The sequence below is a fragment of the Larus michahellis genome, chromosome 3 (genome assembly GCF_964199755.1).
Source record: "Larus michahellis chromosome 3, bLarMic1.1, whole genome shotgun sequence".
In the NCBI taxonomy this organism is placed as follows: domain Eukaryota; kingdom Metazoa; phylum Chordata; class Aves; order Charadriiformes; family Laridae; genus Larus; species Larus michahellis.
The window spans coordinates 19,540,429-19,553,866 of record NC_133898.1 but is presented as its reverse complement, the minus strand read 5'-3'; the positions used below and the strand labels follow the sequence as shown (position 1 = coordinate 19,553,866).

Sequence of the window (13,438 nt, the reverse complement as noted above, 5' to 3'; positions counted from 1 at the left end):
TTTTATAGTGAAACATCTGATTCAGTCCATTTATTCATTTCATTCAATCTATTTGTAAGATGTCTATTTAAACACAGTATGCTTTCGATGTTGTCTTGCCCTATCAGACTCTGAACATTACTTTAATCTACATCTGTTTTTAAATTATTTTTATGGTCCCATTCAGTTTATGTTCAGATTATATATTTCATCCATGTATATACCACATAGTCTACTTTTTACTTGGACACAATATCATCTCTTCCAATGTATGCGAAGCCTAAACCTTTTTGCTTAGTCAAAACAACTTAAGTGAACAAACAACAGTGTTAGAAACACAGAATTTTAAGGTAACTGAAAAAATATTCTAGTTTTGGTCTGATCAGTTTTACCTTTGATTTTCCCACAGTTCTCATGCATTTGTTTCAGTACCAAAATATTCTAGATTTTATATTTAAGTCACATTCAAATATTAACACTTTCTGTATTTCCTTTGCCCTGCTTCATTCTCTTGTGGGAAATACAGTATGTGCCAGAAGAAACCTGCTTTAGCTTATTGTTTATTTATAATACAATTAGAAGTTTATTCAAACGATGTTTACAGTGTAAGATTTACTTGTCAGAATAACAACAATGTTGAGAAAAAGCTAGCCAGATACAGTGGCCTATGTCTCAGCTGTGAAAATTTAACTGTGAAAACTTCTAGAAAGGATATTCCATCGAAGAATTGGTATCTCTCAGCTGATACACACACCAAAAAAAGTGTGAAAGTACGTAGGAAAAAATCATTAGAGTAGCAGCAGGATATATACATACAGAAAGCACCTAGACAGAGGTATACCATGCTCTTGGAAAGTATTCTTTCAATATTCAATCCCTTAATCATGGATCAGAAAGGTGTTATTTGGACACTTCATTATCAAATATTCATTCTATTTCCTAAATTACAGCATTTTTATAGAATATGGGCAATCAGATGATTAACTCTACCATTGTATTAAAGCTACTTACACAAAATCTTTGCACTAAAATGCTATAAATGCTGTTAAGGAACATCAAACCTACTCAGTTACAATATCTATCTTAAAATAACACTTCAAATTTGATTTGATGTACTGTGTAAAATCAGAATAACATAACATCACTCAGTACTAAAGCAAACTAAAGCAAAGGCTTAAACCCTTAGGATGGTTGGAAAATTGCTTTTTCTAATGCATTTTAAAAATACATCAATACAGTGAAACAGAGCATGAAAACCTAAGTATTAAAAAAGATGAGCCTTGCCCAATACATATCTGGAGAAAATCCCCGTGTCCTTCCAGAATCTCCAAAGCCAGAAAGGAAACAATCTCTGGCTGTTCGATCATGGGGAAGAACAAACAGGCCCTACCAAACAGTGCGAGTCTCTCCCATGGATGTATCACCCCTACTGCAAGTCAGAAACCGTGAGAGATTTTACGATTCAAGCCCTCTCCCGTAGGCCTGCATCCTCTTCAGATACTCCATATCCTTATGGGAGCGCCACAAAAGTAACTCAGCCTGATGGGCTGATCCGTACGGATGCTGCATAACCCACTGATAGTGGCAAAGGAAAACATGCCGTCCCAATTCTGCTGTTACTTGTCCTGTGAGCTTGGACAAAATAACCGCTCTCTTCATCACTTGTTGTTTATAAAATGGGGAGAAGGAGAAAGGTTAGCATCCGATCTCACTCTTTCGACGTGCATTTTGGAGAGGCAAAGGGGGCAGAGAGAAACCGGAGTCCTTATTATATAGAAAGGATAAGAAAAGTTTCAGTGTAAGTCAGGCTAATTTTCTTCCCCTGACTGAGTTGGGAGAACTTCTGTGGTATTAATCTGAAAATATTCCTATTGTCTTTCCTGGATCATTGAAAAAAAGACAAGAGCCAAGCTGAAAAACAGGCACCTAAGCCTTTTCCTCCCCACAAAAAATGCATGGAGAGTTACTGGCAAATTAAGATGCATTTTTGCTTCAAAGTATAATCCTTCCCTCACACTTAAAACTTCTTCAAGAGTATCTTGCATATCTGTCTTGACTGTGAACAACTGGTAGACTAACAATTGTGTTTTCCATTAGAGAGCATACTTTTCAACTTCTATTTTAAAAATCACGTAGGATAACAACTCCAAGGTAATTAAGTCTGGCAGCTTATAATGGAATTGCTAGAAGACAAAATGTCACAGCTCCTCAAAACTCTCATTTCAGTCTATTTTAACATAACAAAGATACTCGAGACACGAGCTGTACTTGAAAGTTCAGTAGGTTACACTTAATTTTTTAAACCAATAAGCTCTATTGATAAGAACTTGAATGAAAATCCAGCTGTAACCCAAACAAAGACACTTTCTGCTGAAGTATTTATATCCCTACTTACGGAAGGAGCTGTGGCAGCACAAACACTTTCATGCCAATATAAATGCGTACAGATTCCCCGCAGCGCGCTGCTTTAACTATACTCCAATTGAGTTAAGTGCTAAAATTTCCTAGGCTTAGCGACACCAATATTTTACTTCATGGTAGCTGATCCATCATAGCTGTCGGTGTGCATGCTCTTAGCCCGTGGCAAAGGCAGGATAATTTGAGTTGTTTTGCCCTGCTTCATTGAAAACTAAGATGACTCAAATTACTTTGAATTTGCTTCAGGCGAAGCTCTCACACATGGGCAGCTATAATGGATCAACTGACGTGCAGTAAAAGATTCGTGGGGCTAAGCTTAGTGCTGTAAGAGCACAAGTCCTTTTTTTATTTCCCCCTGGCACTTAACACACCAAGGGCCAAACCTAACTTGAGCCTTTGAGAGCTACAACACATGAGTGACCGGACGAGTGAAAAACAAGTAAAAAGCTCCTATATCTTGTAGTCTCTTCAGGAGCAATGTTAGCCACAGAATAACCTGAATAGAGATAAAGATCTGGACAGAGCTACCCGGTTATCTCTGCTCCAGGTTTGCCTGCTTTGCTTATTCTCCTTTTCCCTCTCTCACCTTGTCCCTTCCTAACCTGTTCCTCCCCCAGTCCACTCCAGCTATAATTCCCTGCTTTAGCAGTCTTGGCGAGCCCTCTTAGAAATGGTAAGTCTTCAAGATATGTCCATCAATGGTGCCTGCAGCACCTGCATACTTTACATTTGTACACTGAATTACACGGTTATTTATCTTTTCCATCTTGCACTAAGCAAAACCAGGATGAATATTATCTCACATAGCAGCCACACACTGACACTAACCCCTTTGGTTACCATCTCTCATTTTTCCATCAATTTATCTGATAGTCCTCAAATTAAACCCAATTTTTTTTTTTTTTTCATGTAGATGTCGAGGTACTTTTAACCACTAAAAATCCAAGTATTACTGCAAGCCTACCAATAATTAAAATCCTATTTAAAACAACGAACACATGTGATCTGTCCATCATTGAAATACATCTCTACTTCCAGTGAAGTCTTACTGGTCACATCAAAACAAGACTTTTAGAAATGAAACCATTAAGATAAAAAAATTAAAATGATAGAAGCAACTTCTAGTGATTATCTGGTCATCTGAAACTGTTCGTGTGTGTTCCTCGGTACCTACTCAAACGGTATGTATTCCACAGTGTATGCTGAACACAACTGCATCACAACCTGTTATCACTTCCGATGCTATTCCATATTAATTAAGAACAGGTGAGAATATAAATGGTACGTATCTATTACAAGTACCGTAGAGAAGTCCTGTTTTGTCAGCTTACGCAGGAAACTGTCAATGCCATTAGAAATTCTCCTTGAAAACCGATGCTGCAGAATGTGTCAGTAGTTTCTGATGATGTCAGATGAGAAACTGCAGCAACAGCTAAGAGCAGAGCAGTGCTCCCTCGAGACGCCAACTTTGTCAAGTTGTACTGAAAACGCTGCAAGAATGTTTCTGAAATTGAGATTACTGAAACGTAATACTTCTTTTTGAAAACTTTACTGCACACAATTTATCAAGCCAAAGCTACGGTTCCAGGAAGAAAGGACCATCTGTTTTCCTTTGGGCTTCGTTTTTAAGGCTCACCTTTAATCAATTTAAAGTTTTTCATACATTGGAATGCAAAGAATTAATAACTTAAGAACTAGATCAGTGACTCAATGCTTCTGCTCAAAATACTGGCTCCTCTGATTTTAATTATCATTAACTAGAAAATAACTGCCTACTTGTAATACAGACTCATTAAATCTGACACCTTTACACTTTTAACCTACAAAGGGGGCGACAAGGACTCTGGATCTATTTGCGTTCCAAGCTTTGCCCTTCACCTACCAAATATACCACTTGGATCAGTATAATCTCTCCTAGGCCTATTTTTACACCCCAATTGGGATAGTACTTGTAACAACAAGGATGCAATGCTTAATATTCGCAAGACTTTCAGCAACATGAAAATTAAAGGGTTGCATTATGAACTGTATTTTACACATGATTTTAAATGAAATGCTTGTAAAAAAATCCTTTGAAAGACCAGAAAAAATTCCGCTGAAAGCAATACAGTATATTCATTCAAATATTTCTCAAACTCAAAGCAAAATTACCATCAGGTAAAGATTTATTAGAAGTTACATTTAGCCAATATATCAATACTTCCATAATCCTGTACTTTTGCCTATGTGCAACCAGTCATATAGATACATTAAATGATGAAACTGAAAGACATGACGAAAGTAGCTGGTTTAATTATATTATATAAATTATAAATAAAAATATTATAACTTAAATGATCAACATCTAAAGTATCAACTATAGCTGCAGTGCACTGAAACTCTCCAGTTGATTTCCACGTTATCTTCTTGCCTTTACAAGCTCATAAAATAAACAAAACTTTTAGGTGAAACCACCGGACACAATTTATCAAAAAGCCAAAAACTGACAAACACCTATGAAAAGTCTATCACATAACACAGCAGGGTCATCAGAGATAAGTGGGAGAAATTCTAACTCTTACTGATGGGATTCAGGACTGTCCGCTTTGGACACCGTCTTCTGCTCCATCACCGCCCCACCAAAATTCATACAGATTCACGATGAAATCTTCTTCTGTCAACCTTAATTTCATCCAAGGGTCTCACTTTCCAACTGTCCCCTAATTATGTGGCTATACAGAATACTTTATTTTTGCAAGAATCTGCCAGCCAAAACACAGGCTGACTGAACATGGAGACATGTATTTCTACAGCCTCTTTTCAGAAATGCTATGTAGAATAGAAGCTGAACATTTACGATTTTAGACTATCTAATTATGGCTTGAACGAAGGACGTAGTTTAGCTGGATTCCTCTCCTGTGACTATTAACAGCCTACTAAAAAATAAGCTAAAATTCACAATATTGCAACCAAATACCTCAAAGCCCATATATGGTGGAGAGTGCTTACATGTCTGGCATATAAGTAGTGGTTTATAACACTACAGATCCAGGCACCCAATCTACTACCAGAAATTGTCATCCTGTAATGCAAACAACAGGATTAAATGTCTGCCTGTGCAACCTCTACCATCACAGCCCACAAAGTGGAGTAAGAGCCCAGAATTTTATTAGTAGCTTAAACTACTATGTCAGACTATGAACAAAGACGACATCATGGTCTGCTAACGTTGGCCTGCCACAGCTCCCTCTGCCTGAGCCTACTCATCAAGTCTATTAGATGTGTTCAGTTTATGCACAGAACTAAGAATTGGGGGAAAAAAATTTAAAAAAAAAATATAACAATCAACCTCTAAACAGCTGCTGAGACCCTTTCACAAACCAAATTTTGCTGAGCATAACATAGCATCCAAGCTCCTGAAGCTGACCTTCCAATTTTATTAAAGGCATTAACAAGCATATGTATAAATGTTTTGTTATGAAAAAATAAATACATCCTACTTTTGAAGAGATAAACCTATAAATCTACCGGACTATACTCCTGATTCTATCTTCCATCATTGCTTTAAAAGTTGCAATCGCAGCGGATTCCAAGATTTCAAAACATCTCTGCTGTAGATAAAACATTTATCTAAATACGTTATTTTCCCATTTCCTATAATGTTAAAAGAGATGTCTTTTGTCAAGTCAAACTGACGTTAATGTTTGACTGTTAGGGAAAAAAGTATGTTACCTAGTTGCAGCTCTTACTTAAGAGGACTAAAGGCCCAGTAAGTGAATGCAGTAACAGCGCAACAGCATGAGAGCTCCTCTGTATGGAATCCTGCCAAAACTCTCTGTTCAGATAAATGGCCTGACAAAAGGGAACCATAAATAAGGTTACTCTTTCGACATCATAAAGTTGACGCATATCCTGCCCAAGCTAGTTTTGTATAAAACAGCAAATAAATCTAAGAGATAAATAAAATGCAAAGAGATGCTTTTATTTCAGATAAGTCTGCCTATTTATTCAAAAACCATTTGTGCGACAATTTTGGCCTGTCTGAAACGATTTCTCTGAGTATGTGCAACTCAGATCCGTTTCCAGCCTATATCACTATAAATACTGATTATTTCATATCCTGTACAGCATATTTTGCGTAACCGAGTTCAATTTAAAACTACAGTTATTAAAATGAACCATCAACTTTGCAATTGCCTACAGGGCTTTTTCTTTCTTTCTTTTTTTTTTTAAATCTTCTCAATAGTATAAATTGGATAAAGAAGAAAGAAGCCTGATGAGACCATTTGCAATGTGGGGTGAAATAGCACCAAAAACAAAGTGTTGAAAGAGATGTTGAAAAGACTCATAAAATCTTTTTTCATAATTTTGAAAAATTCTTTCAGTACGTAAAGCAGAAATATATTTACCTATAAGCAACAGCAGCACATGTAGTATCTTTAAAAAGAAATGCTTACGCACGTAGTCCAGGCATCCTCTGGGAGATTTATGGTTTAATCGTTCAATATACCATATATTTTACACAAGTTTTTTTTAAAAAGTACTGAAATAGAATTGAAACCTAGTTTATTTAATAGGGTTTGTACCACGCTACGCAAAATTAAAACACATTTTCCTTTCAAATTAGAAGGTTTAGTGACCTACCAAATCCCGGAATGCTTTTGAGACTGGATTTGAGACAGATTTTTTCAAGTCTGAGGTAGCTGTATCGCAGCAGGCAGTTCCACAGGAACATCCAGTCCATTCGCGTGCGATGGTTCATGATAATGACACTCCTTTCTCCAGGAACAAATCCGTCACCAGTGACAACCACCTTGGCACCAAACACCATCTCCAGCAAGGCCTGGAAAGAATATCTCAATATTACGGCTTTACTCCCAGAAGAAAAGCATCAGCCCATTACCAATACAAATTAATTTGAATTATACCATTTCGCTTATTCACTCACATTACCACTGATAAACAAACTTCTGACTCTTTTCTAATAAAGCAGCCAGCATTTCCACAGTAACAGTTAGCTGTTTAAGGGAAAGGAAACAACAATTGAATAGCAGTTCCTCCTAAAAGGCACTCTTTTACAATGTCCAACATTAAATTTACTTTTCCCCTGTTTTTCCCAGAATACTATCACGCAGGAATAAAAGTAAGGTAATCAGTAGGGATTATCCCATGGTAGGTAAAAATCTAGATTAGCTGCACAAATAATCGGTTGCCCAATACTGCCAGGGCTGGGAAGGCATTAGAAGCTGCCTTGCTTTTTGCTTGGGTCCAAATGGTCAACATGTTTGTGCTGGACTTCCACCTGCAAAAAAAGTTAAAATCTAATGGCAGAAAGAGCAGCTGAGAGAGAGAGGAACCCCAATTAAGCTTGAATATAGTAAAGCGATGCAGACCGAGGTCTGTACAACTCTAGAGTGCTACCTTGAAGCCTGGGCCTCCACCCCACGATTTGAAAAAGCATCAACCACCAAATGCTGGTACAGAGTCATCTAGGAAGTGCTGTCCTAAAGCACCGAACAATGCCTCAAACTTGGAAAGAGACAAATAAGAGGCCAGGCAAACAGCTTTCTCCATTTTGCCTCAACAACCAGTGGTGCTAGAAGTTCACATACAAAACATGTTTCTTGCTTTACCCACTATGTGGCTCTGAAGGGTCAAGTTATAAACCATAGGTTGCTGGTTTATCAAAAGAAAAAAAGCAGGCAAGAGCTACACAGTAAGTTTAAGATGGCCTGGCTTCATAACTTGGACCATAACCGTGTAACTAGACTAGTTGTATATAACATCAGAGTCCAATGGCATGCTCCAGCCACAGTCACACCACTGAAGTCTCTCAACCTCCAAAACAAGGTGGCCCCACACAAATTGTCTATTGAGGATGGTTTCTGACCCTTGAACATTCTCAAATCGTGCAAGAAAGCCTATGGAGGAGTGCTGGTTGGTTACAGCAAAAGACAAGGCAAATAATTAAAAAATATGGATGACTGAATGCTAGTGCCTTGCAACCTTTAAATACCTAGTGGAAATGTACAAAATCTCAAGAAACAGGAGGTAGACAACAGATATTCCCCAGAGGTATGACTTATGGCCCTAAGGTTCGGGCCACTGGCAGGACAGTGTCCAACCCAGTTAGCACAGAAAAAGAAACCAGAAAACACAACTGAACATCTAGAGGTATAAACTTAGCAACTGGCCGTAACGTAAAAAATGGAAGCACTTCAAATTACCTCCCTACCTTCTCCTCCCCATTCTTCCTCCAGAAAATAATATAGAAAAAAAGTAAAGCCTGGGGATTTAAACAGAGCTCTAGGAAGTAAAACAACTTTCTGTTCTGTTCATATTTCTGCCACCTCTGTGCCACAGAACCTCAAAGAACACAAATTTCTCAGTTTAACTCACCCGTAAAACTGGAATGACATTCTCACAATCGCAAATGGCTTGAGATCTCAGAATGAAAAGCAAAGGCATTTGCTATCAAGAGTAACTACGGACCACTGCAAATGCAGAACAGCACACACAGCTCAAAACGGTAAACAGTTATCTTTTCAGAAAAGAGAGAAGCGGCCTTTTTTGATAGTTAAATAAGAATCTTATTACATATTTAACATCTAGTTAAACATAATAATGAACAGACATCCTGTTCTACATACCCTAATGCTAGTATAAGCCAAACTAAACCGAAACAGTTAAGACCCACCTGCTGGCCCATCCTGCTGACTCTGCTAGAAAGGAAATAATATGTGGCAGAGTACTGACGAAGGTGGAAGTTTCTTTTATCTACAGAGGTCAGTGTCAGAGCTTCCCTGCTGAAGTCCAACTGGTCCAACATTAGGTTTATTGTTCGGAGACACAAACCCAAGTACCTGCTTCTTCTGACTAAGAATGGAGTAGGTTAAGGACATAAAACTAATGCAGATGAGCTCTGAGCCTCAAAAAGGCTAGGTGCTACATCTTTTTCAGACCCCTTTCCTGAACCTAAATCCCCAAGATGTTTACAAGACAGAATCCTTTCCACAAAGATATTCACATTATTTTGGTTTAAGTCCAGTTGAGCTGAAATCAAACTTGTGGACTGCAAAAGTTATCACAAGCTAATTGTAATAATCCAGAATTATAAGGCCTAGGCAGCTAATCAAATAAACCAGTATTTCATTTCGGAGAGTTTGCAATTTTAGAAAAATCGGCAGACAGAGAAAGGGTTGATTTTGTGACGCTATCCGTACTCAGTTAAATTTCATCATGGCAAGAAATAGCAATCCTTCTGTTCCCTTTACTGGTAATTATTTCTTCCCTCCTAATTTCATCAATTGTAATTTCATTACAATTTACTAACGATGAAAAGGACAAAAGTTTCAGAACATGAAACAGCTCACACCCCTTTAAAACACACAAGACAGAAACAGGAAAGCAGAAACTATTTGATATGTAATAAAGATAAATCTTCCTTTGTGCCACAAGATACGTATTTCTGCACCCCAATCTAGCGTTTTACTTCAGAAAAAGTTAAACAAATCTTTAAAGGCCTAGAGGAACAAAGTCCCTTGGTTTTTAGAGAATGGATGAAGAGACAGATCGCATTCATACCGCTTTTCCTCAGGAACAATTCAGGGAAGAGCTTTGTTATTGATTTCCGACTCCTATAGCTATAAAGTTGATGCATTATAAGTGAGGAAGACTTCCATTGGAGGGAAAGTTCTTTTTCATCTGAAACTGTTTATCTCTAATTCAACTACAAGGACTAAATTCTACGAGGATTAAGTAAGAGAACAGTGAAGGTCAGCAACAGTGTACCAGTGAATACTCCTAATTAGATAGTTGGAGCACAGCTGAATGGAATAGTTTATAAGACAACTTATTTAGCAAGTTTGTAATTTACAAAAATCCTCCTGCTTACTAGTGCTTCACCTGCTCTTCCCTGCTCAGCATCTAACTGGTATTGGATGGAGATGTCACAAAAAGGCATTTTCAGGAGTCTGACTGAGACAATGGATTAGCTTACATATAAATTAAACTGTGGAAAAAGAGAGGGACTGTAGACAGGCACACAATCTGCAACACTGAGCTAAAACCTAAGTCTCCAGAGACAGTAAATGTGTTAAGGCCTGTTTTGACAAAAGCATAAAAAACTTAAATAAACCAAAATAAACCAAAATAAACCAAAATAAACCAAAATAAACCAAAATAAACCAAAATAAACCAAAATAAACCAAAATAAACCAAAATAAAACGCATTAGTAAGCAAACTAAATTGTGGGATTAGGAACAGTTGCCCAGAACTTCGTTTAAACTGCAACTTACCACTGGGAGCGTGAGCCAAGTGGCCACAACGCAATCGGTGATCCAGCGATACCAGGCCGGCGAGATAAACATCAAAGGTAGAAAAGGACCAAGCATGAATACACTTCCAAAAAAACTTCCCAAGAACAGTGCAAGTACAAAATATATCCCTTTCCATGACACCATGGCTCTGAAAGAGAAAGTTGGCATTATGTTAGAGAGATAAACTAGAAGTCGTTACATAATTCTTCAAGTCCATAGGTTCAATTTAAGGTAATATTCCTCCTTTTTTCCCCCATGGCTAACAATAAATAATGACAGTATATGCAACCAAAATGTTCTACCTCACAAGCAGCAGTAAGAGAACGGCTTTATAAACACAGTGATTTGTAAGGAGCACTGGGATACTAAAGGGGTCATAAAAGCATCAGCTACATCATGATTTCCTCCACTTATTGTAATGTGTAGTTCCACTCTAAAATCTTCAGCAAGCTATTTTTATTATCCAAAGGTACAAAAGAGCTTATATTAAAACAGAGTTATATTAAACTTTTCAGCCATTACCTCTGTCATTGGCAGAGTACCAATGTTCTCACTTTCTGAAAGTAGGGAACTTTGCTTTTCTATTTCTCCATTTTGTTTCTTCTTGCTGAACCCAACATTTCAGAAACTCATCTTCCCCATCTAACTAAGGGTCTACACGTGACCCCTTTCAGAAACCACTCAAACCTTGCGAGACCAAATGATTTCAAACACCAGTTCCCTTTTCAGCACAACAGGGCAGGCAAGCAGCGGCTGAAACCTCCCGGCTCACTCTGATTTAGAGAATTTGTGACTTTTTGTACTTCAGCTGTCCTTATCAGTTATTTTCCAGCTTATTCCACAAAAAGACAATAGCCTTTGGTTTTTAAGACAGTAGTCTAGACTTGAAATATTTCAGTGTCTGTGCTATCAGCTAGACTCCCTTATTATAAATTGAAATGTACAGTGCATGGAGCTTCTTAATGCCTTACAGCAGAACACTCAGCAATCCTCCAAGCATTTGTAATAGCTACAAGCTTTCACAATTTAGCAACTACTACCAGCTATGATAAAGCAAATGTGGAAATATCAATTATCTAAATTAGGGCCTAAAAATAGACTGTTTTCATCTATTTAGGACTCAAGCAATTGTTTATAAAATCAAAGGTTAAGTAGAAGTCGCTTTTCATTCACTTTACTATTTTAGAAGTTATAAGAGCTCCGATAGACAGGACTTCAGGACAAGAAAAACAGGAAGCCGGTGTTTTTAATTTTAAAATAAGCAATGGAAAAGTAATCTATTAAGCCTTGTGTACTGTAACATGCATGATTTATCTCAAGTGTGTTTTGTGCAATGTCCATAGCAATAATGTTTGTATTCAAAAGGCAAGAAACGGCAATGCTAGTGTTGCTAGCACATAGATTTGCTTCTGCTACTTCATGTTGACAAGTAACAAGAAATTGGCTCTATTTTGGGATAGTTTTAGTTTTAAACAATTTCCTAAACTGTACACATTTGGAGGAAGACCAAGAGAAGAGGTCAGGCAAATTTGTTAATGTAACAAGGATATAGGAAGCTGTATTTAGCCCGATTTCTGCAGCATAGCAAAAAAAGTGACGCTAAATACAAATGTTCACTGACAGCTATATTAGAAAGATTTTAACGCAATGAAATTCGAATTCAAACGAATACATATTATTTACATCCTGGAGTACAGAGCCAAATCTTTCCTGCCAAAAGCAAGAACTAAATAACCAGCTGGCCATGTATGCGCGCACTAAGTAGGATCAATTTTAACACATCAAGGGATCCTTGAAGAGCATTACTTTGAAGAAACAATGCTCCAGCTGCCTTCTTGTATTTGTTACTGCAAACCTGCGTAGGGAAAGTTCAAAATAAAGGTAGCAGATGACAAAAAATAAAAACCCAGAGAAGGACAGAAACAACAGAAAGGGCAAAGAAAAGCATGAACTGCAGCAGGACTAGAAGAAAAGGCCTTCTCCTGACATATCAAGATTTGAGACCTACTGCAAAAGGCAGCAGAGAGGATGAAAATTCAATGTGCTTGATTTAATCAAGCATTTTTTGAGGAACAAACACAGCAAAATGACTGGAAACATCTAGGGACTGCTTTCAGACACATAAAACCCACTAGCAGACAGAGAACACGAGTTTGTTTAGCTTCAGCCAGCCACTCCGGTCCTCTGCGAGGCTGCTTAGAGCCACTGGTCATCAAGTCAGACGCTGTGACGTCCACCCGACAGACACCCCGGCTCCAGGCGGCTGCTGGACAACACGGAGGGTCACGTTCCACTTCCAAACACTTGACCACTGCACACAGGTAACCACAGAGTTAATGAAAGAAGACACGGCTCCGTCATCCTCCTAGACTCCTAGGACAGCAATGTAGGTCACTTATTTACAGGCTGAGCTTTTCAGTTTACCTTGGTCCTTCCCTCAAATTATAGCACAGAGCCAAATATTTAAGAAAAACCTTTTCTGTATTTTATGTGAAAGACTGTCTCACAAACAAATTTTTTATTTATTTTTTTTTTAGATGAAGGTATCTGAGCTATGGCAAAGACCTGAGGAAGTTCTGAAGTTTCTCTTCTTCACCCTGCACCCCAGCAGCATTTTTTTTAACCTTACCATATATACATATAGAAGTTATACTGTATTCCACTGGGTTAAACACTGTAGTGTTTATTTCTAGACACAAAAGATATCACGTGTATTTTTACTAGTTGTCATTGATCTCTCTTA

General features: G+C 37.8%; 1 protein-coding gene across 3 annotated transcripts in view; it reads right to left on the bottom strand.

Moving 5' to 3' along the window:
- LCLAT1 (lysocardiolipin acyltransferase 1) overlaps positions 1-13,438 on the bottom strand; it is a 120,371-nt gene that overhangs the window by 67,747 nt on the left and 39,186 nt on the right. For all 3 annotated transcript variants that reach the window (XM_074578956.1, XM_074578957.1, XM_074578958.1), the window contains 2 exons: positions 10,675-10,843; positions 7,021-7,219 (listed from right to left, as the gene is read on the bottom strand). In XM_074578956.1, the coding sequence (XP_074435057.1) occupies positions 7,021-7,219; positions 10,675-10,839 (364 nt within the window). In that variant the 5' untranslated portion in view covers positions 10,840-10,843. The remainder of the gene's footprint in view (positions 1-7,020; positions 7,220-10,674; positions 10,844-13,438) is intronic.